Source organism: Sarcophilus harrisii, chromosome 3 (genome assembly GCF_902635505.1).
Source record: "Sarcophilus harrisii chromosome 3, mSarHar1.11, whole genome shotgun sequence".
In the NCBI taxonomy this organism is placed as follows: domain Eukaryota; kingdom Metazoa; phylum Chordata; class Mammalia; order Dasyuromorphia; family Dasyuridae; genus Sarcophilus; species Sarcophilus harrisii.
This window is the reverse complement of record NC_045428.1, coordinates 260591005-260616688: the sequence shown is the minus strand read 5'-3', so window position 1 is coordinate 260616688 and position 25684 is coordinate 260591005. Positions and strand designations below refer to the sequence as shown.

Below are 25684 nucleotides of genomic sequence, written 5' to 3'. Positions count from 1 at the left end.
TTCACCATGCTAGGCTTTTTAAACATTACTCCTTATTATGAACTCAGTGACACTGGTCTCCTTCATGTACTTCTCACATGATATTCCATTTCTTAAATTTGGGAATGTCACAAGGGCTATTCCCACACCTAAAACTCTCTCCTACCTTATCTCTACCTCCTGGATTCCCCAACTTCATCAATTCTTTGCTGAACACTGACCTTTGGGAAAGAACTTTTTCAGCTCCTCTTTCATTTTATTGTTTTTCCTCTGATAATGTTTACAGTTTATCCTATATAAACCTTATTTGTACTTAATTGTTTGTACTTTTTCTCTTCTAGGTCTCCTTGACCTTGGAGATAGTTTTTGTCTTTCTTTATATCCCCAGAAGTTAACATAGTCCTTGATAGGCACAACAGGTACTTAATAAATGCTAATTGACAGGCTGGATGAATAGATATATTTTTTAACTTTTTCATTAAAGTTTTCTAAAGAAGTTGGAGTCATTACTTTCTTTGTAACTATTTTTGTTTGTGGCCCTCTTTAGTAAAATTAAATATTATACCAGATATTTAAAACTGTAAAACTAAAGCAACATATACTAAAATAAAAAGATATGTGTGTGTGTGTATATATATATATATATATATATATATTTAGAAATAAGATATATTTATATACTACACAAATAATCACATGAAATTTTTCATAATAAATTAGGCTGATGTGGTTAGATAAAATACAATACTCTACTGATGCCTTGGAAAGACCAGTAGGCAAGAAGTCAAGGTGTAGACTCAAACCCTAGCTATATAATTGTATAATTTCAGAAAAGGTACTTAACCTCTCTAAATTCTTTGAAATGAGGGGATTGTACTAGATGTCTTCTAATGTCCCTTTATAGTTCTAAATCTCTGATCCTAATCATCTAGAAATAATACAAACTACAAACAAAAAAAAAGAAAAGTTTAGCAAATAGTTATATTTTAAGAGATTGTTCTTTTGATAGAATGCCTTTCTTGAGAATATCACTTTCTACTAATTATTTTACTTTTTTGAAAACTATTCTCACTAATTCTTATAATTGGATATAGGCATTAGAAATATTAGCTGTGTTTTCTCTGACTAGTTTAGCAGAGGGATTTATAATTAACAGGAGCTCAATGAATATTTCTTGAGTAAATAATAGGACAAAAGATGGCATTGTGATATTGATATAACATTCTAAACGATTAATTTTGTTGGGCTTTTTCAAAGCATAGTTTATATTGCTTATTTTTAAAAAGCTCAAATCTCAAAATATAAACACCATTAGGCAAACCGCAGTTCTAAGGAAAAGAGTGAGCTAGTCAGATTTCAGAGCATATTTAAAAAAAAAAAATTAATGATAATCAACAGAGATCAGTTAGGGTATCTAAACAAAGAACCCTAGATTAATATTTGAATTGATTTATAAATGCAGAATATAATCATATTGTAGTTTTCATTTATAAAAACTTTCATGTGAAAAAGTGATCTGCTTACTGTTGGCCTTTAAAAGGGACTTAGATTTATGTGAATAGATAGATATATTAGGTATATAGAAAAAAGAACTCTTTTCCCCTGAAGTTTTAAGTATAATCAATTTAGCAAAAGAGAAATTACCAAATGAGCTTTAAATTAGTGATGATTATATAATAATGATAATAATTAATTAATTACAACAATAATAAATAGCTTACATTTATATAGTACTTTAAGGTCTATAAAGTACTTTGCAAATGTTATTTTATCTTCCTCATAACAACTCTGGCTATTATTGTCCCCATTTTACAGATAAGTAAACTGAGGTAGATAATGGGTAAGTGACTTGCCCAGATTCACAGAACCAGTAAGTGTCTGACTAGGAATTGAATAATACTCTACTTGGCTCCAAATTAATGATCTATCCATAAAAGATTTAAAATGCACATGGCTGCAGATCTCACAAGATTTGTGCTACTTATTTTTGCCAAAAGAAGAAAAGAACTGCTCTACCTTCACTGATTGACATATTATGAAGAAAACAAGCTATTGTTATGATGTCTAAAGATATGAATTCTGGGCCTGGCTCAGTAATCTATCAATGTGAGCACTTGAAATCAAGACAACACTCACATGATTAATTAAAGGGTTTTTGCAAAACCGAAATGATACACGATGGTTGAGTACAGCTCTCCTATATCTACTTAAACCACCCTCACCATCTCTGCATGGCGGAAGCCTGCACAAAAGCTAGGGATTCCTGAGGTCAGAAAAGTCATCTCCATAACTGGTGTTTTGTGCTTTAATGAGAAGTATTTCTTCCCATAGTTTATGGATCCTCCCTCCATTAATCAGAATTTGGCCACAGCCTTCTTGATTTATTTTGATTCCAAAATGCTTCTTTCAACTTAGCTTAATTACATCTGTACCATAGTTCTACTGAAGGACAGTGGACCAATAGTAGTATATTTGACAAGCATTGATGGCAACAGGGTTCAAGAGATGAAAAGCAGAGCAGGTTTTCATATCATGATGAAAGCTGATAAAATACTAAGAGATTATATATGTCTCTTGATGGATAATAATGGGAAGACTGTACCCCTACTTTGATTACTGAAGGTGTTATTTAGGTCTTCCATAGGGAGGCATATGTATACATACACACATACATATATAATTATACATAGATTTGCTTTCCTCTACTCCTGATCCTCACCTTCATTCTGTTAACTGACTTTCCTTTCACTCCTTCCCAGGGATGGGGCCTGGAAAAACTAAGAGCTAATCAAGCAAAGAACTATTTGCTCCCCACTCATGCTGTTCTCTCTCCTGATTGTGCATGATTATCTAGATGGTCTTTACAACTGAAATACAGTTATGTCCATTTCCACTACTTAATCCTAACCCTGACTGAGATGCCAGCTGTCTGAATAATCCTGGAATGGGTAAATTAATTTTAAAATTGAGGGGTATTTTCTGAAGTTTACTATCTAACAATAATTCCTGGCTTTAGGGCCACTATGTATCCTCCCAAACTTTTAACTACAATGCTGTATAGAATGAAATCGACTTGAGTACTTTCATAAAGTATATAATGGCATTTGAATTACTTGGACTAAGCAATATTTAAATAGATAGATTTTTTTTGCAAGACAATCGGGGTTAAGTAACTTGTCCAGGATCACATAGCTCATAAGTCTTAAGTATCTGAGGCTAGATTTGAACTCTAATCTTCCTGACTTCAGGGCTTGTGCTCTATCCATTATGCCATGTAGTTGCCCCTAAGCAATAATTTTGATATTATTTCATCCCATGGCAGTAATGTTCATTTATGGGTGCTTCTACTACCAGTCTAAATCCAAAGTCTGACTTTGAATGAAACCATACTGAGGGAATGTTCTCATATTCAAAAGTTTCTGTAAGTTGAGTTCTAGACTTTGTGTCACACACATATTTCAGTGTTCTTTTTTGTGTTCTAAAATATGTGGTTTTAAAGAATGGATACTACTTCTTGAAAATATATAAAGGTAGTAATTCTTAAAAATCCTAATTCAATTACTGTTAGACACATTGCAGTGTGGGTTTATATGGGAAAATCAATTATTTCAAAGATCATTCAAGGCTACAATGACCTGGGATCAGAAACAAAGGAAAGTGAAGTTGAAAACTCGAAAAAATAAAACAAAACCAGCACCTGACAAACTACTTCTGCAAATAGCCTAATTAATTCTCAGAAAGCAACTAAGACATTCAGAGGGAATTGTTAAGTGGGATTGTTATTGATTTGTCTACAAAATAACATAGACTTCTTGAAATTGGAAGAACTCCTATTATAAGAATTCCTGATTAAAGTTCCAGAGATGATTCAAGTATAGGGCTGTGATGGCATTAGTTTTTCTCCCCATGCCCATCCCCATTTTATAGGGTCTCTGAAAATTAGCCTTGGGCAGTCAATGACTTCCTATCTATTTCTTCCTTTGGTATTTTTCATGCTTGAAAAGCCAGATCCATGGTTTCCTTCCAGATTATCCTCCTTTTCTTTCTCACTGTTTTTCCCTACCTTATTTTAAACCTCTTCCATCTTAGCCTCCCTGAAGAGGGATAGATCTTTTCTTCCTTCCCAAGACTCCATACTCAATCTGGTCACAATTCTTGTGCCCAGGGGACCCATTGAAGTCAGTAAAAGGAATGTGGGGCTACCAAGCAGTGTCTCAAGTTAGGAAATCTCTTATCATTTCATGGGCAGCTGAGAGGTCAGTGTGGCTTTAGTTAGGTGGTAATCAATTTAACCTCTGTGCTGCATAGCACCTGCAGCTCTCTAAAAATCACTTCTGCATAATAGGAGCATTTTGACTCCAGAACTAAACCTTTTTCATGGGAGACATTTGAAAATTAATCTTACCCACTATCTCTTAAAACAGAGGAAAGATCTCTCAATGGCTTCTGAAGAGATGGAAGCTGATTTTTCAATAGCACATACTTGGACAATATTCCTACTGACTTGAACTTTGGCTTTTTTTATTATTATTATAGCTTTTTATTTATAAGATATATGTATGGGTAATTTTTCAGCATTGATAATTGCAAAACCTTTTGTTCCAATTTTTCCCCTTCTTACCCCCACTCCCTCCCCCAGATGGCAGGTTGACCAATACATGTAAAATATGTTAAAGTATAAGTTAAATACAATCTATGTATACATGTCCATACAGTTATTTTGCTACACAAAAAGAATCGGACTTTGAAATAGTGTACAATTAACCTTTGAAGGAAATAAAAAATGCAGGCAGACAAAAATAGAAGAATTGGGAATTCTATGTAGTGGTTCATAGTCACCTCCCAGAATTCTTTTGCTGGGTGTAGCTGGTTCAATTCATTACTGCTCTATTGGAACTAATTTGGTTCATCACATTGTTGAAGAGGGCCACGTCCATCACAATTGATCATCATATAGTATTGTTGTTGAAGTATATGATGATCTCCTGGTCCTGCTCATTTCACTCAGCATCATGAACTTTGGCTTCTAAAAGGACTCCTGTACTTAATCATCATATATTCTAAAATCACCAAGCCAGAAATAGTTTTCCAGATGCTATTTATAATTTGCTTATATTTGGTTTAATGACTTAACAATATACTAAAATGATTCTTGTATCTACATTGTATTCTGCTCTTAGTCTGTCAGCTGGATGATTTTTGACTATGATTCCATAAATGATTATTGGGGAATCTAAGGACCAAAAAGGGGGAAAGATAAGAATGCACCCCATTGATTCCTCTAGCCTATGTTCATCTATTTTATCCTAGGTAAGATAACCTTCTTTCCTCTTCCCCAAATCATTTTCATCACTATCTGATTCCCACAAATCTATTTTTCCTCCTTTCTAACTTCTCAGACCTCTTACATCTATAAAATCAGATCATATCTGGAGATAACCTGACCTCACTTAAAGTCCATAAAACTGTTTTGCCATATCAACTAATTTTATTTTATATGGAAAATCTCTTGGCTGTTTTTAGTGACTTCTGCTATACTCTTCTAAGACTGTCTTGGGACCTGAAGGCCATGACTCCTGATCCCATTGGTAAGATTTCCCCTACATAGCCCAGTGGAACAATATAAGCCTAATTTATTTAATGGTGCTTGTACTGACTTAATCATGTCTGAAAAGCAAGTAAATTTCCTTTTATCCACTGGTCAATTGTTTAGACACATCATTTCTCTGAGATAGCTACAAAGTTACAGTGATTTTTCAAAAGCCTTTCCCTAGGCATGATTGTTCAATTTTTAATGTAGTATTTTGTATGGAACTTTTTCAAAAGTAATTTTAAAGTCTATATATTAGTTATCCATCAAAGAATTTGAATAATTAGAGTCATTTTGTTTACAGAGATACTACTGCTTTTTCTGCAAAAGCTAATATTAACTTATACATTTTTTCCAGGATAGCCAACTAGCTAAAGAAAAGAAAAGGAGGTGGGGAGGACCATAGTTGTAACATTAAAAAATCTCTTTTAAATATTATGATTATTTAAATATGACTAAAATTCCAAGTGGAAAAAAAATGGGTACAAATATGTATTCAGACTCAAAATATTTCAGTTCTACCTATAATTCCTCACAATAAAATACAGTTACTCTAATGTATCCTGAAGTAAGACACCTGACAGACAACCTCTATGAGGGGAAAATGTTGTGTGCCAGAGTCCTGAGAAAAAGCTCATTTGTGAAAGTCCTAGTTAACAGCTTTGGGAAAAAAAATCAAATGACAAAAAGCATAGTGTATTGAATGAATCAGTTTCCATCTGGCTCCTGCTAAGCCTAAAGGACATAGAATTGGTATTTGAAACAGACAGAGGGCCTGAAGATTTTCAACACGGGAATGAATGAGTCTTCATCAGTGAGTAGAGTTGTTGAGGAATTCCCCAAACACCATTATTAGTAGACCAAATTTGAAGGCAGATCCCTTTTAAAAGGACAAATAATACCTGACATTTATACTGTGCTTTAAAGATTTACAATCTTAAAACTTTCCTTCAAAATCACCTTGCGAGGTAGATGATTATTATCATCCCCAGATGATAAAATTTGGATTAAGATTAAATTACCATGTCATAGAATAAAGTCAGAATTAGAACAAACTCATCTGGGAATAATTTTGTCTGTTTGTGGCTTGTGCCTTACCTCTCTCCTTGGTCCTGATCTTAGCCCCTGGGGCCATATTACATTTCCATAATTCCCCTTACTACTTAATTTCCTCATTTCTGATTCTATTATGCTTCATATTCTAGCAGATCAGCCACTAAGCCATCATATCAGCTGACCTAATTCTTTCGATCTAAGACAGTATCTCCCGACCAGCCTGACAGAAAAGTACCATCAAACCCCAACAGAGTCTATCTACTGTTTTTAGAACTAACACCCTGAGGCCTGAATTGTTTAGTGAACTATAACCAATAGGACCCAGACTATTAAAAGCTATCTTACCAAGCCACCTATTCTTTATCTCACTTTATCTATCTCCCCTTCCTCCGCAGCTCCAATTTCTACCTCTTGTTCCCGGTATAATCAAATCAGTGCAACCATCCTATTACTACTCTTATGTCAATTCAAATAAAGTATTTATTGGTTATCTATTGATCAACTCACTAATGTAAGCTTTTTGAGGGCAGGGACTGGTTCACTCTTGTGAGTGAGTATCCAGTGCTTGTCACAGTATTTGGAAGTAATAAACATTTGAAAGATTTTTCATTCATTATTTTGCTTACTCCAATGATTCCCATATCCATTACAACTTGTGATTTCTTCCTTGTTCTTATACCTATAGATACCAAACAAGCTCTAGTTTTGATCCTCTTGTGACCTGTGGACATGATCTTGCTTAATTAAACCCAAATATTTTTGTTGCTGTTTTGTCATTTTCAGTCATGTCCAACTCTCTGTGACACCATTTGAAGTTATCCTGGCAGAGGATGACTATGTATTTCTTTTTCTGGCCTTACTTTATAGAAGATGAAACTGAGGAAAACAAGATTATGACTTCCAATGTCATACAATTTGCATCTGAATAAAGAGACTTGTCTCAAGTTCCATCTCTGACACTGTTGTGCCACAGTTCCCTTTTAATGTCCTGACCCAGTTTACCTAATTGTCCTACCTCAGTTACTCTGCCTCAGGCTATAACTCTTCCCTGTTAATCATTAGAATGTTTGATAGGATAAAGGTCTTATATCTTAGATATCATTAGAATATCTGGTGCCTCCCCCCATTATGCCATCATTCTTGTTACCTTTAAAAGAATCTTTATATCTGACATTTGTTGCTGGATTCTTGGAGACAATAGTCCCATTCAGCCCTGGGATCCATTTGGTCCCAATAAATCTCTCCCTTTCAAATAAAATATTAAGAACACTCTAATCTCGTTTGTCTCAGTTTCTCAGGCATTATATTTTGGAGGCTTCCCAGTGAGATATTAGAAACTGAGAATGGGAATAGAGATTAGAGACTTTGGATCTCTGCCTTGGGCCTTGGGGTGGTTGAAAATCTGGGTTCCTTGCCTGGAGAGGCTGGCCCTCTAGATTTCTCTAGAGTCTCCTGGAAAGAAAGCAGTTTTCAGACATAGCCTGATAGTGGACACTCTATTTTGGCAGTAGAGAGTAAGACATACAGACTTAGGACATAATCTGATCTCTTTACCTGTTCTGTCTATCTGTACTAGCATCTGGATTCTCAGAATAATAAAATGCAGATGGGCATTAAATTCTGAGAATGGTATCATTTCAGGACTCTGGATGATCCCTCTGGTTTTGTGTCTTCTAAGACATATCTGGTCTGATCTGATTCTGAGCGCCTTTTGGGACACTCTCTGGTTATATGTGTTAAATGTTTTGTTGAATGTTGTAACTGTGCAGTCTATGACTGTGCTCTGTGTGACTTGTCTGTCTGTTAAAGAACTCTGCTAAAGGTTTAAGAAAAATGATTAGGAATTGGTTATTTCAATATTGCAAATGTAAAATTTGCTTGTGATTTTTTAAACTTTTTAACTTGATTGCACTAATATGTAAGTAAAAGAACAACAAACAAACAAACAAAAAAAACTGGGCTATTTTAAACTGGCAGATGAAGCAGTTTAAATTTCAGGTGTGGCTTGGGCTGGGTTGGACAGATAAGGCCTCTGGAGGACAAAAGAGTTTATGCTCATTGCTTTGAAACATGGGAAAAGGTTTTGGAGAACTTGTTTAAACCTAAGTGAAAAACAAAACAAACAAAACATATCCTTTTGGGCAGTTTTAAATAATCTTACTGTTACCTATGCAGGCTAGATTTGGTTATCTTTGAGTTTAAGATGTTAAGAACAATGACTTGTTAAAGCAAAGTTCTGTTAACTTGCCTAAAGGGGGTCATGTGTCATTAATCAGGCAAAGTATGTTACCTTCTGAAACATATGGGGTAATTTGGTAACATTATAAGTTATACTTTGCTGGACATGTGTGGGTTTTATGGAGTCATTTAGCTATTCACTATATTATAATTCTTAAAAGTTTTGAAGGGAAAAGAAAAGGATAATGCAGCTGATTTATGAAGGATTGATTTGTAGGGAGCAATTAAAGGTTTGGATGATTTTAGGGAATAAGAGAAAGTATTGAGAAGGTATTTGGGAGGAGAAAAAAAGAGGTAGGAGAAGGAGAAATGGGAAAAGATCTTTTGTCTTCAAAGGTGGTTTCCTTGGTTAAGGAATATGGTCATAAAGGTGATCTATAATTTGGAAGGGTTATTTCTAAAAGTTTAATTAATACTTTTAAGAACTAATTAGATTCTTTTATGTGGAATCAGGATATTCTGTATTTTACTTGATTGTATTGATTGTATCCTAAGGTTATGCTCATTATTTAAAGGGCTTATGAAAATAAGTTTTTTTCTTTGTCCTTTTGAAAATATTTCTATTATGGACAATATGTAATTTGGGATATTTGTCTATGTATTGGGCAATTTAAAGCAAACTGATTTGTATCAACAGAAGGTCATGATAAATATCTGTTTAGGATTTAACAGAAACTTTGGTTAATGGGATTTGTTATTGGAGGTAAAATTTCTTGAGCTTGTAGTTAATATTATTTGGGTGTTTTAAAGCTCCATTGGGACAATTAACTGGAGTAAAACTGGGTTAAAGTGGCTATTTATGCTGTATGAGCTTAGGAATCAGTTTTGATTATTTATGTTATGTTATAGTTAGGTCCCTGCATTTTTTCTTCCTGTGACTCATTTCTATAATCAGAACAATGGTCAAAAGAAACTGTTAATGCAATTCAATTATATCATATCTTGCTGTTTCCAATTTCGTTATCTGTAATCTTTATATCTTAAATACTTGGGCAAATGAGTATTTAGTCTGGTCATCTGTTACTGATATACTTGAGAGCCATCCCAACTCCTGTCATGTGTTCCTGGAACGTGGCCAGCTTCCACCTTGTTCAGGGTTTAAAAACAAAAGACTGAAGCCTTCTCATTGAATAGACTAAAAGGATGTAATCATTGACCAATGGTCACCAATATTGGCTGCCTGCCACAGATCACCTCATATCCTGCAGCATCCTGTTTCCCAGGGTTCAAAGTTCATTGCTCCAGAGATCATGACCTCCCTAGGGTCCCAGTTCTGGGAACATGTGACTCAATGTGACTCATGTGACTCAATACTGAGAAATACTTCACCCAATCAGTCCCATTCACTCCTTTATGATTTCCTTGGGATACAGACCCAGTAGGGGCACTATTGGATCAAAGGGCATGAATAATTTGATAGCCCTTTGAGCATAGTTCCAGATTGCTCTCTAGGATGGTTGGCTCATTTTACAACTCCACCAACAATGTATTAGTGTCCCAGTTTTCCCACATCCCCTCTAACATTTATCATTATCTTTTCCTGTCATTTTAGCCAATCTAAGAGATAAGAGGTGGTACCATTTCTCTAATCAATAATGATTTAGAGCATACAGCATATATGCCTATAAATGGCATTAATTTCATCATCTGAAAATTGTCTGTTCATATTCTTTGATCATTTATCAACTGGGGAATGACTTGTATTCTTATAAATTTGACACAGTTCTTTATATATTTTAGGAATAAGGCTTTTATCAGAAACACAGATTGTGTAATCAGACAACTTTTTAAAGACCTTAAATTTCAGAATAACTGATTATCTGCATAGATAGAGAGTCTCATACCTATTCTTTCTAGGAGGCCCCCCAAAACAGATCACATTATGGCAGTAAAAGAGAGAGGAAACAAGCATTGAATTCCTACTATATGTCAGCACTCTGATGAATATTTTACAAATATATTCTCACTTGATCCTCTCAGTTCTGAGATCTCTCTATTCATGTCTAGGGTGACATAGCTTTTAAATCTCTGAAGGCACATTTGAAATCAGATTTCATTGCAGATTCAGTCTCCTTTCCAATGGGGCACCAAGTTGTTTGAGTGGATGATAGATAGCATTTGTTTAGTATTCTGTCCAGTTTACCCTTACCAGTGTACAAAAACAAAAAAGTAATGATTTTAATTTTGGAATCATAGACCCCCCCAAAAAAAATACATTGTAGTTTATTATTCTAATACCATTATATAGATGATGACCAATTCTCATTTTTCAAACTGCTCTACTAGCCTTCTTTATATCTTGCCTTTTCCATGAAGCCAGTCTTTCTTTTTTTGCTAATTTTTCCATTCTAATTTCACCCTCAGAAGCTAGAGGACTCAGCAAAGAGTGCTCCTCCTTCCTTTGTACATCAGGATTCAAAACAGTTTCTGCAAAACCAGCATTCTACATTGTATTGCCATGAGGATTATAGCTATTTAATTTTTTTTAATTGGCAACTTTTAGTTTCATTAGGGGAAGGTTATTTTTACATTCATTTCCCTTTTAATTAAAAAAATAATAAAGCTGGGCACTAATCGCTTTTTGGACTTTTACTATTGCATAGCTCGAAGTGGTTCTTTTTAGTAAAATCAAGTAAATCTTTAAAAGAAAGTTATTCAAATTCAGCCCTGGATTTTGGGGATATAAATGTAAACAGATGGAGAATATTCAGTTATTTCTGAATATATAACATACTATATTGTATAATATTTAAATTATTCATTTAATAAATCATTTTAAGTTATCCTCATCAAAATGATTTAAAGAAATAAAACTTGAATACTTTAAGTGGGGGATATATTTATTCAAATGAAACAATTGCTTACTGAAAAAATGGCAAATGTCCCCTGGTCAAGGAACAAGAAGATATTAGTATGCCTCTCTCTCCCCTTCTCCCTCCTTCAGGAATTTTTTTTTAAGTAGATATTTTTCTGTAAGTGTGACTAATACAGAAATCACCCAGTGAGTGACAAAACTCCTTTGAACAATGTAACTCTGAACATGATCTGCAATAGATAGTGTTAGAAATTTGCTTCTGGACACAGAGATTGTGACTTGTTCAGGTGACATACACCAGTAAGTATTAGAGGTATGACATGAATCCACTTCTTCCAGACCACAAGGCTGCTAGCTCTTTCTATTATGCTATATTTTCCTCAAAAGAAAGTTGCAGAGTTACAGAGTTCAAATGCTTAATGCAACTATATTTCTCCTATTCTTAGATTTTAAAACTAAACCAAATCAACCAACCCACAAACCATCTGTTTGTGACAGAATAAATAAGTTTTTTTCTAAATCTTAAGGTACAAAATAATGTTATATGAAACTAATTTATCAATCATATGTACCACACGGCATAGTATAATTAACCCAATCCAATAAAAACAATTTAAAAAATAGAGTAGAATGGGGAGGGAGAGGAAAGAAAGTAAACACTTCTTGATTGGAAAACCATTAGTTTAAACAATAATACTAAATATAGAATGATTAGAAAGGATTTAGAATTTTATTCTAAATAGAATTAATTCTATTAATTGTAATTACATCAGTCTGCAAAACAAATACATACTTAGTACCTCCCTCCCAGAATACCAACAATATAAAATAACTTTTGGCAGTATGTCACTATTTATTTTTCCATGTATACAAGATGCTTGGAAGTATTAAAATAGACAAAAATAATTACTACATTAAAGTAATGTGAAATTTCTGCTCCTAAGAATAGAATATGTTACAATTAATTTATCCTAATATTGTAGCTTTAGTGTTGGAATGATTTTTAAAAGACAAATTAACATGAAACACAAATCTTTACCATAGCATTTTCCATAGCAATTTGGCCAAGAAACAAATGTGGTTTTTAAATATGTTAATGAAATTCAAAATTGTAGGATACCCTCTGGATAGAAATGGAACTTGGGAGAAAAATATAGTAAATAAATGCTATTTTTGTTCAAATTACATATATATATTCAGCATTTCAGAGGAGAAATATAATAGCAGACATTTTTTTTCTCCCTTGACCTTTGAAAACATCTTGAAGAATGTGTCCCACCATAGGCAAGTTGAAAATACTGCTTCAAAGCAGTTACTTCAAAATATAAAAGCTTTGTCATCTATCAAGCAATCAACAAACATTATTTATCATGTGCCAAGAACTGTTTTATAGAAACAAAAAAAGATGAAAGCACAAAATGAATCTTTGTCCTCATACAGTATATATAACAATGAGAAATGCAGTATGTAAATTTATTGTTTAATCATTCTTCAGTTGTGTCTTCTTTTTACCTCCATTTGGGGTTTTCTTGGCAAAAATATTGGAGTGGTTTGTCATTTCCTCTGATACCTCATTAATGGATAAGAAAACTGCCCAGGAACACACAATTATTGATTTGAATTCAGAAAAAAAGAATCTTCCTGATTTTAAGGGCCAAAATTCTATCCATTGAACCACTAGCTGCTTCAGTAAAGAACCCTATCCTTTGATATAAATTAACAAGAACAAACAAAATATCTATGGAGTAGAATAAAGGTAACCTGAGAGGGAAGGCTTAAGTGACTGGGGGTGGGGTGAAAGACAAGTAAGGTGAGACTAGGAAGATCTGCAGAAATTGCCATTTGAACTGAGACTAAAGAAGTCTGAGATATTGAAACTTGATGGTGAAGAGGGAGAGCATTCCAAGCCTGGGGAATAATTAGGGCAAAAACAAGATGACAAAAAGGAAATAGAGTGCCTGGTTCAAGGAACAGCAGGTAGGTCAGTAATGTTGGAGTATCTTTTTTGCAAAGAAGACTGAATAGGGAAGAAAAACCTAGGCTATGAACAGATTTAAACACCAAAAAGGGGACATTGTATTTGATCCTATGGGCAACAGAAAGACACTGGGATTTAGTAAGCAGAAGAGTAACAAAGTGAAATCTATGATTTAGGAAAATCACTTTAAAACCTTGTGGAGGATGATTTACTGTGAAGAGAGATAGGAAGTTGAGGGATGGAAAAGAATTAGAAGGCTATTTTAATAGCTAAAGAGAGCTGTTAATGGATAGATATAGAGAAATGACTTTTTGTGAGTGAAGAGAAAGGGACATGTACTATCAATCAATGAACATTTATTAAGTACCTACTATATGCTATGCACTGTGCAGCTAGGAATACAAAAAGAAGTTAAAGACAGTTCTTACCCTCAATGGTCCTCACATTCTAATAGGAGAGACAACAAGCAAAAAAATATGTGCAAACAAGACATACACACACATCTTTATATATGGAGAAAGATACCAATATCTATCACATATCCTCATACATACACACATGTGATGATTAGGGCAGTAAGATAGTGAAGGTATTAAAATAAAAAGGGATTTCTCTCTCCCAAAATGTCCATTGCCAAATCTTGTTATTTTCTTCCTTCACAGTATTTCTTACATGCATCTTCTTCTCTACTCACAGCCACAACTGTCATTTAGGTCATCATCATCTCTCTTCTGGACTATTGCAACTATCTTCTGAATGGTTTCCTTGTGTTACCACTTTTTCTCTTTATTACAATCTATCCTTCACATTGATCAACTGCCAAAGTATTTTTTCTAAAGCTTGGGTCTGATCATGTCACCCTATTACCTCCCCCACACTCAAAAAATTCCAGTGGGGTCCCTCTTACCTCAAAGAACAAATATAAATACCACCATTTGGTACTTAAAATTTTCATAAATAATAAAAGTATTTACCTAGCACCTACCATGTGACAGACACCAAGCTAAGCCCTTTACATATATTATCTCATTTAGTCCTTATAAAAATCCTAGGTGGCAGGACTCTTCATTATTCCCATTTTATAGATGAGGAAACTGAAGCAGAGATTAAGTGACTGACCTAGGAACTCATAGCTAATAAGAATCAGATACTACATCTGAGCTCAAAGCTTTCTGATTCCAGGTCAGGTACTCCATCCATTGTACCAACCAACTTCCAATTATTCTATATCTTCCTGTGTATCTGTAATTGTAAATGCATCCAGTCTCTTCTAGATATTCTTTGATTCAGGTACATTGGCCTACTTGCCGATTTTATATTATAACAATTCATCTCTATCATTATCTATTTGTAATGGCTGTTTTTCATATCCAAAATGTCCTTCCTTTTCACCTCTAGCAAGAGGTCAGCTTGCTTGACTTCCTTCTAACTTCAGATCAAATTCCCCTTTTCTTTAGGAAGCATCTCTTTGTTCCTGCAGGTCCCAGTATCTTCTGCTTTCGGACTACAGATTCTACTTTACATAAATACATAGACACAAATACATGCACACACATATCACATCTCCAGTATTATTACATTCTAACATTGTAAGCTCCTTCCAAATGTGGAGAATTTTTATTTTTTCTTTCTAACCAATGCTCTTAGTATAGTACCTGGCACATAATGCTCAATAAATCATTGTTGACTATCTAGTAATTGTATGTTTTGAATAATATTATTGAGGTCGGGAAAATGGAAAAATTCTACCATCATAGCTAAATATTTGCTTCTTTATGTAGCTGGCACATAGTTGGCCCTAATCTATTCTCTACCATTATGGCTATACTGTTAAAACTAGGAAGAGTGATTGGCAATCACCCTCCTTTATATTAGGATTTTGCATTATTCTTTGCTTTTCTAATGTTTTGCATTAGAGCACAAATGTAAAGCTGTCTTTAGTTTCTCTCTCTTAATATTTTCTTCATGCTTATAATATCAGGCATTAAAAATATTGTTAGTTTACGAAAATTACACATACTATTTTTGGCAAGTGGGTAACAAATTATTTTCTGTGGATTTTATAAACAGGAACAAGGCATTGCTAAATAAATATGTATTAACATTTAGAGTAAATCTTATTAAGAGCCTGAATTAGAACATTCTGTATAGGCCAAAATTTCCTATAAGAAAACTGTACTTGTAAACTGTAGAAAAAAACAAACATTTTACAGAAATGTAGTTTAAGCAAAGAACAAAATGGAAAAAAGCTGTGACCTTAGCAATGGAATATAAGTCACAGTAATGTTGTTTGCAAGGACAAACTGGCTTTGTATAATGAGGTTATTGACTTGAGTTGGTTTAAAATAGTTTTAAACATGAGAGTGAGTTCCATTGTATTTCAGCCCTGTAACAATAGCAAGAGAAGTGAAGACTGATTAATAAGCCACTATTAAATGCTTTAAGAATCTTTAATCAAATTTTTATAAATATTTAATTAAACTATAGAGTTATAATTTGGGGGGCGGTACAAAAAGAACATATTATCATATACATATTATACAAAATATATATGTTTGGCATCATATTTGCTATCATTGTTACATTGATTAGATCTCTTCATTTTCTTGTTTTACCAACTTATAAAATTAGGGTATTTGATAAACTTGACTTCCACTCTCCATTTCATCTCTCAGGCTTAAATGTTATAAAATAACAAATAGTAATTAGCCAGGTCTTATAGAATCTTCCTTTGTCTGATACTTGAACCCTGTTCAATCTTCTGTTTCCTGGTTTTTGACATGAAAGGTTTGGACCAGATGGTCTCTAAGGTTTCTCCCAGTTCTAGACTCATGATCCCGTGAAATTAACTTTATTCCTTTCTCCCAGTCTTAAATCTGAAAATCCACATCTTGGCTGGACTTGAGATGTATATCCCAAGGAGAAAGAAGCTAAATCCTTTCCCTCAAGTCAACGTTTTCAAAGAAGAAACAATAGGTAAGCATATAACATTTCCCCACCAAAAAAAATAACCTTTCCCTAATAAAATGCTGATTTTCTTCATCAAATGAAAGGGCAATGAAAAAGACAAATTCTCTACAATCAGAAACAGATGGTATGATATAATGGCTTAATTTGAATGAAGTCAAACAATATGAAAAGTATTAAGCCTGTAAAAAAATAAAAAATTCTTTAGAAGTTGAACTCCCCTTACTCCCTACTCCCCAGATGGAAGAGCACCAATATAGAAATAAATGCTTTGCTGCAATGACATATTAACAACCTGGGATCAGAATGTATAAATAGCAGACACATCATAAGGACAACCCTGTCTCTGCTATTGCAGAACAGCCAATATTGTCTCTGAGGTTATTTCATTGATTATAAATAGACCACATCAGTGGCAAGTGTACAACATGAGAAGCATAACCCATTAGGTGGTAATGGATATTATTTGAGGTTGCTTCATTACCTTTACTGGCTCAGTGACTGATTTTTCCTTGTATAAATGCCACCCTTTAGACAAAATTCCTTCCACATCCGGCTGTTTAGCTTGAACTGCTGCTTCGATTTCCTGGGGGGAAAACACACAGTGTAGATTAACTTCACAGTGCCAATAAAATTACTAACTTTAAATATCTTCTTGGAGGCTCCACATGTGGTACTAAAAAATATCATCTAATGGCAAAAGAAGGAATGAACACCGACAGAGAAACACACACACAAAAATTTACCCCAAATAGGTGGGCCATACCAGTCTTTGTGAAATACTTTTTTTTTAAAAAAAAAATTTAATATTTAGCTCCTGCTTTCTTTGTTTTTCTTATATTCCCAGATACATCCTTTGTTTAGCTCTATATCATCATTTATCATATACATCACTGGATTAAAATAGCTTTAGAGATAGAAGGGACCTCAGAAGACATCTTGTCTAACAAGGTAAAGTCTTCTAGTCATTTTACAGATGTCCCAGAGAGTTCAGGTGCTTTATACAAGGCCAACCACTTGGTAGCAGGTGTCAGATAAGGATTCATACCCATACCTTCTGGTTCCAAAGAGACTGTTCTTTGTACAATATCATGTTGCATATAGATATAATTTATGGTTTTCATATAACAATTAAAAACAAATGAAATACAGCATTTTTACATAACTAGAACAGTTCATTTATGTTATTAACAAGAATAACTTCATTCTTTCATCTTGTTTTACAAGAGCCATCTTGGCTTTAGAATCTCTTAGCAAATTTCTAAATAAAAATCAAATAATTCTTTCTATATCACTAGTTTTTTAAAGGGATAAGTGCAATATTATTATTTTAATTCAGAACTATGAATTCATTGGGATAGGGAATATCCAGGGAGATTCTGACACTCCAGATGATCAAGTTTTCCCTAAATTATAGGTTGTGTGTGTGTGTCTTTTTTTTTTTTTTTTTTTTTTTTTTTTTTTTGCTGAGGCAATTAGGGGTAAGTGACTTGCCCAGGGTCACATAACTAGGAAGTGTTAAGTGTCTGAGACCAGTTTTAAATTCAGGTCCTTCTGACTTCAGGGCTGGTGCTCTATCCACTGCGCCACCTAGCTGCCCCCCAAAATTATAGTTCTAGAGAATTATCTGGAACAGCCAGAATTTTAAGTGAATTGAACAGGGTCACAGAGTCAAAATATCAGAAATAGAACTTGAATCCAGACAATTCCTAGGTTGCCTCTTTACCAATTGTAATATATTGTTTCTCTTAATTATTAATATGCCTTAGATTACCTTTATGAAAAGGGATGAAATGAATTTCTATGATGATTTTCAGTTGGAAGAAGAAAATATCACATATCTTCAAATATTTTATTGTGAGGTTTTTATTAGAGTTACTTTATGAAGAAAAAAAAAAACAATAAAATAGGTATATATTTCAGTTAAAGGAAATAAAGTTCAATACTTTAAAAATAGATTTTTTGGGAAAATACTTTTTATACATTAGAAACATTAGAAAACAAATATTGATTAATCAATGTCAGACATCACTACCCTCTCTTCCAGAAAGCGTTTCTTAATTAGCCAAGATCTACCATTCACTTTCTATTACCACATAGAATTCAACATACCCTCATTTCTGTGCATACTCATACATACACATTTATATATCTATACAGACATATATGTATATACATATATGTATGAGTACATATACAAATATGGGTTTATGTATAGTATTTTAAAATTTTGTGTCACTTCTCTATATATTCTGTTTAATTGTCTTCTTTTCCCCCAGAAGAGTTTTCCCTTTGGGGTACTATATGGATACAGCAATGCTTTGTATAGTGTCAAGAATAATGAAAGGCTGAGATAATTTCAATTGAAAAAACCAAAGCTAAACAGAAAATGTAATCTACAAACACAGAACTCAAGAGAAGCATAGAAAGGTAAATGGAGAAAATATATATTAAAGGTTAAACTATTTACATCCCTAGATGGGAAAATGATATCTATAACTCTTGAGACATCTGTCACTGGGGCAAACAAAGTGGGGCATCACAGGGATTGAGGGTATGGCTCTAAATGGACTCCAGTATGATGACATCAAAGAAAAAGACATTAAGGGGGGAGAAAAGGTCTGGAAAAAGAGGGAGGAATGGTAGAAGAAAAGGTAGAACTAAGGACAGGGTAGAAAGAGAAAACAAAAGTACATACAGGGTAGAAAATAGGATGGAGGGAAATACAGAGCTGGTAATCATAGCTATGAATATGAATGGGATGAACTCCCCCATCAAATGGAAGGAAATAGAGTGGATTAAAAACAGAATTCTAAATATGTTATTTACAAAAAACACATTTATCACAGAGAGACACATAAAGTAAACTGCTGGAGTAGAATTTATTATGCTTCAACTGAAATAAAAAAAAAGCAAGGATAGTAATTCTGATCTTATCAAACAAAAATAAAAAATAGATCTTATCAAAAAAAATAAAGAGATAAGGAAGGAAAATACAGCTTGATAAAGGCTACCATAAACAATGACGTAATAATGATACTAAATGTGTATATATCAAGTGGTAGAGCAGCCAAAATCCTACAAGATTTTGAGTCAGTTACAAGAAAAAATAGCAAATCTATTCTAGTGGGGTACCTCACCTTCCCCTCTTAGAATCACAAATCTAACCATGAGAGGTTAATGAAATCCTAGAAATCCTAAATATGATAGACCTCTGGAGAAAACTGAATAGAGACAGAAAAGAATACCCCTTTTTCTCAGCAGTACATGGCACCTACACAAAAACTGACCATGTATTAGGGCTTTAAAATGTCACAATCAAATGCAGAAAGGCAAAAATAGTAAATGCTTCCTTTTCAGACCACAGTGCAATAAACATCATATTTAATAAAAGCCCAGGAAAAGATATATTAAAAACCAATTGGAAATTAAATAATCAAATTCTAAAAAATGGTGGGCCAAAAAACAAATCACAGAAACAATAATTTCATCCAACCAGAATGATAATAATGAGACAATATATCAAAACCCAAGGAATGCAGGCAAAGCAGTCTTAGGGGAGATAATATATCCCTAAATAGCTACATGAATAGAGAAATAAAGAGGACATCAATGAATTGGTCATGCAACTAAAAAGCTAGAAAAAGAACAAATTAAGTCCCCCAATTAAATAACAAATTAGAAATTCTGAAATTCAAAGGAGAGATTAATAAAATTGAAACTAAGAAAACTATTGAGCTAATTAACAAAACTAAGTTGGTTTTATAAAAAAAAAAATCTACAAAATAGATAAACCTTTGGTAAGAAATCCTCCAAATTACTTCTATGATACAAATATGATACTCATATCTAAACCAAGAAGAGCCAAAACAAAAAAAGAAAATTACAAGCCAATTTCACTAATGAATATTAATGCAAAAAATTTTAAATAAAATGTTAGCAAAGAGATTACAGCAATTTATCAGCAAGATAATATATTATGACCAAGTGAGATTTAGAACCAGGAATCCAGGATTGGTTCAATATCAGGAAAACTATTACCATAATAGACCATATTAATAACAAACCAATAGGAGTCATAAGATAATCTTATAGATGCAGAAAAAGCTTCTGACTAAATATCGCACCCATTCCTATTAAAATCGCTAGAGAGCATCAGGATAAAAAGAGCTTTCCTTAAAATAATAAGCAGTATCTATCTAAAACCTACAGAAAGCATTATTTGTAATGAAGAGAAATGGGAAGCATTCCCAATAAGATCAGGGCTGAAACAAATTACCACTATTATTCAGCATTGTATTAGAAATGTTAGCTTTGGCAATAAGAAAAGAAATTAAAGGGATTAAAATAGGCAATGAGGAAATAAAACTATGACTCTTTGCAGATGATATGATGATATACATAAGAAGCCTAGAAAGTCATTCAAAAACCTACTGGAAACAATTCACAACTTTAGCAAAGTTGCAGGATATAAAACAAACTCACACAAATCATCAGCATTTCAATACATTACAAACAAAACCCATCAGCAAGTTTAGAAAGAGAAATTCCATTTAAAATTACACTAAATCAAATAAAATACCTGGGGGTTTACCTGCCAATAGAAACTCAAGAATTACATGAACACAATTACCAAACACATCTCACACAAAGTCAGATCTAAATAACTGGAAAAATATCTCTTGTTCCTGGATAGGCTGAGTTAATATAAAAAGACAATTCTTCCTAAATTGGTCTGCTTGTTCAGTGCCATACCACTCAAACTGCCAAAAATATTTTATAGTAATAGAAAAAATAACAAAATTCATCTGGAAGAACAAAAGGTCAAAAATAGCAAGGGAATTAATGAAAAAGAAATACAAAGGATGGTGGCTTAACAGTACCATACTTAAAACTCTGCAATAAAGCATCAGTAATCAAAACCATTTGGTACTGGCTAAGAAAGAGAGTGGATCAGTGGAACAGATTAAATATACATGCCACAATAATCAAGGCCTATAATAATTTAGTATTCCCAAACTCCAACTTCTGGAATAAGAATTTACTGTTTGACAAAAATTTCTTGGAAAACTTGAAAATAATAGATTAGTAACTTGGCATAGGCCTATCTCACCTCCCATGCCAAAATAAGGCCAAAATGGATACATGATGTGGGGGGATACCATAAAAAAATTAGGAGAGCAAGGGATAATTTACCTATCATATATTTGGAGATGGGAGGAATTTATGACCAAAGCAGAACTAAAGAACAATATGAAAGGCAAAATGGACAGCTTTGATTACATTAAATTTAAAAAAGGTTTTTGCACAAATAAAACCAACAGAAACAAGATTTAAAAGGAAGTACAAATCTGGGAAAAAATCTTTACAGTTAATATTTCTGATAAAGTTTTCAAGTCTAAAATATATAAAGAACTGTGTCAAATTTATAAGAATACAAGTCATTTCCCAATTAAGTGGTCAAAGAATATGAATAATTTTCAGAAGATGAAATTAAAGACATCTGGAGTTATATGAAAAAATGCTCTAAATCACTATTAATTAGAGAAATGCAAATTAAAACAGCACTGAAGTACCACCTCACAGCTCTCAGATTGACTAAGATGACAGGAAAAGACAATGACAAATGTTGGAGGAGATGTGAGAAAACTGGGACACTAATACCTTGTTGGAGGAGAAGTGAAATGAGCCAACCATTCTGGAGAGCAATTTAGAATTACACTCAAAGGACTATAAAGCTGTTCATACCTTTGACCCCGCAGTGCAATTACTGGGTCTGTATCCCAAAGAAATCATAAAGGAGGAGAAAGGATCCACTTGTGCAGAAATGTTTGTTTTTGTGGTATGGAGATAATGAAATATTATTGTTCTCTAAAAAATGATGAACAAGCTGATTTTAGAAAGACCTGGAAAGATTTAAATGAACTGATTCTGAGCAAAACAAGCCGAATGAGGAATACATTGTATACAATAAGCAAGACTATGCTATGATCAGCTATGAAATACCAGGTTCTTCTCGGTGGTTCTGTGATCCAAAGCAATCTCAATATATTTTGGACAGAAAATGCTATCTGCATCCAGGAAAAAAAAAAACAAAACACTGAGGAGACTGAATGTAAATCAACACATGCTATGTTCTCTTCTTTTTTTCTGTCTTTTTTAAATCTCTCCCATGGTTCTTCCAGTTTGCTCTGATTTTTCTCTCCCAACATTATTCATAAAGCAAAGTGTATTAAAAATCAATATTCAAGTTGTAGCTACCAGATATTGGCTGGAAGCTCTGGATTTTGGCTATGACTTTTCTGTAGTTTTCATTTTAGAATTTCTTTCAAGAGATATCTAATGGAATCATTGTATTTTTAATTTTTCCTCAGTATGTAGTAGCTATGGACAGTTTAATATGTGATTGTTTTAGAACAAAGTACCTGGGCCTCTTTTATTTTTTAGTCATGGATTTTGGATAGTCTGATTATTAAATTCTCTTGCCGTGACCTAATTTCCAAATCAATTTTAATATCTTACCTTTTATTTTTCAAATCTTTTGGTTTTAATTGTAATGTTTTATGATCTTTTGCATTTTCTGAGTTCTGTTTTATTCATTTTAATTTTTCAGGGAATCTGGGCATGGATTTTCACCTTGTGCTTTAAATTATTACTCATTTCCCTTCCAATTCATTCCTTTAAAGTTCTTATTTTATTGGTGGAAGGAAAGGAAGGAAAAGGAAAAGCATTTATTAAGTACTCACAAATACTATTTAATTTAAAATTCCATTAAGAATTCTTGCTTCATTTCTTCTATGAATTCTTATAGTCCTTGTGAATAAACTTTTCTTTTTTTACTTCTGAGGATTTGTTGATGTTATGGAGTTACTTTCTTATAAATATCTTTTGACCCATAATATTTGTTAATAATGTCAAGTCTTTTTGTGTTTGTTCATATCTCCAACCCCTTTTTTTTTTTTTTTTTTTTAGGACTTTGGCCAGGTTCATACCCTTTTTTCATCTTTATTTTTAAATGTTAGTAACAAGTCCTGACCTTAATTTCCCGAGTTCCAGCCACTGACTTCTACTTCTGCTGGATGTATCAGTGGTCAAAGTGCTAGCAAGTTTCTGTATCTTTGGTCTAAACTCTTCATTTGACAGTCCTTGATAAATTAATTCACCAGGTATTAGGGACTGCCAGTTTCTTCTCTAACAGAAGTTCTATTACTATACTCTGTCTCCACATGGAACTTTTTTGTTTGGATGCTATTTTCAAATTCCCTGAAGCAAGTCTAGTCAAAAAATTATTGTGGGCTTCCACCAGAGTACATTAAGTAGGCTACTTATTCCTACTATGGACTTGTCTATTTTCTTTGGAAGTTCTGCAATTTAAATTCTTAAGAGGCTGTTCATCTAAATGATAAAGTTAATTCATCTAAATGATAGCTGTTGCCTTTTAGATGATCTATAATCAATTTTAGTTCTTTGGAGAATATAGTATTTCATAGTTCACAACTATCTGGCATCTTTGGAAAAATACAGGTGATAAATTATTTTAAAAAAAAGATTTCTAGAGAGTAACAAGTTATTGTAACCATCACATAATTTCATGAATGTTATCTAACTTGTAACTAGCTCATTGCCCATTTTCTGCTTGCTTTTCTGAGCTAGATGTAATCCAGGTCAGTCCCCTAATAATATAGTTTAGATACTGAAATAAAATGAGATACTCATAGGTCATTCAACAGTTAACAAAATGAAATTTACTTTGACATAGCAGGAGAAGAATATTTGACATGACATTCATAGGTACTGAGAAGAAGCTATTGTTAATTCAGGTGAGGTCTTTTCCCTTCAAGATCTATCAGCCAAGCATCTGAGAATTTATCTAGCTCTCATGCTTTGTACCAGGCAATGAGAAAGGGATGCCAATAGTTTTAAATACTTACAATCTCCTGGGTATTAGATTTTTACCATATGGATTGTTTGACTATTCTCTTTGGAGTGGATTATCTGTCAGAGAACAATAATCACCAAAAATAAAACTGAATTTATCTTAAGACATAACTGATCATTGATATGAATCATTAGAGGGTTATTTATCTGCATGCAATCAGGCATTGAACTAGTTATAACAAAGATAAACTTCAGTAAAAAAAAAAAAAATTGAAGCAAAGATAAAAGTGAAATGACCTAAAATAAAAACTGGAAAAGACTGTTTCTAAGTATCACTATTTCCTACAAATATTTAATTAATAAAAAGATGCACAAACGAGACCAAATAAGTCTATGAACTGTATTAAATCAGCAACCACTTGATCTATTTGCTAAAATATATCATCTTTGTTAAAATACTTAAGTAATTTATTATTTCCCCAGAGAACTAAGGGAAGCTCATCAATGTAGGCATTTAACAAGAAAACTAGGACTTACTATTATAAATAGGCTTTTGTATTACAAACAGAGGATTGGATTTGGTGATGAATACCTACAAATGATTTAATAGGCCATATACTAAATAATATATAATTTAAGTTTTATATTTAACATTTATATTAAATTATTCTATCACCAAAGTCAGAATGGAATGTTTCAACATGTTATAAAAGTGATTTGCATTCTCCAAGGCTGTATATCAGATGACATAAAGAGCTAAGAGTTTATTAATAAATTGAAAAGACTTCTTTTGCGGGTATAAGGCTGATGTTATGTGGTGTATGATGTCAGAAGACCAACCTAGACTAAAGTTTTGTTCCCAGGTGACTAGCTTTTTCAACAACAAATTCATTGCCATTATTCTACAGTCTGTAAGGGTTGTTATTGGCATTCAGTAGGTGTACTTATACTGATGGAACCATAGATATTTTGAAATATTGGAGTTCTTATTTAAGTTAAACTATCTAAGCTTTCATAGGTTAACATTGATTTTTCCAACAAATTACATTTCTAGCTTCTTTTTGATAAATTGTTGAACCAGATCTTCTGAATAGCTCCTCTGAAGTCTACCAGCTAAAAATCAAATCATCTGATAAAAACAAAACTCAATTTAATTTTTGTAGATATATATACCATATTATCC

At 33.1% G+C, this 25684-nt stretch overlaps 1 protein-coding gene across 10 annotated transcripts in view; it reads right to left on the bottom strand.

The window, feature by feature from the left end:
* The window catches only part of DMD (dystrophin), a 2285006-nt gene that overhangs the window by 719994 nt on the left and 1539328 nt on the right, over positions 1 to 25684 (bottom strand). For all 10 annotated transcript variants that reach the window (XM_031963631.1, XM_031963630.1, XM_031963635.1 and 7 more), the window contains one exon: positions 17108 to 17209. In XM_031963631.1, the coding sequence (XP_031819491.1) occupies positions 17108 to 17209 (102 nt within the window). The remainder of the gene's footprint in view (positions 1 to 17107; positions 17210 to 25684) is intronic.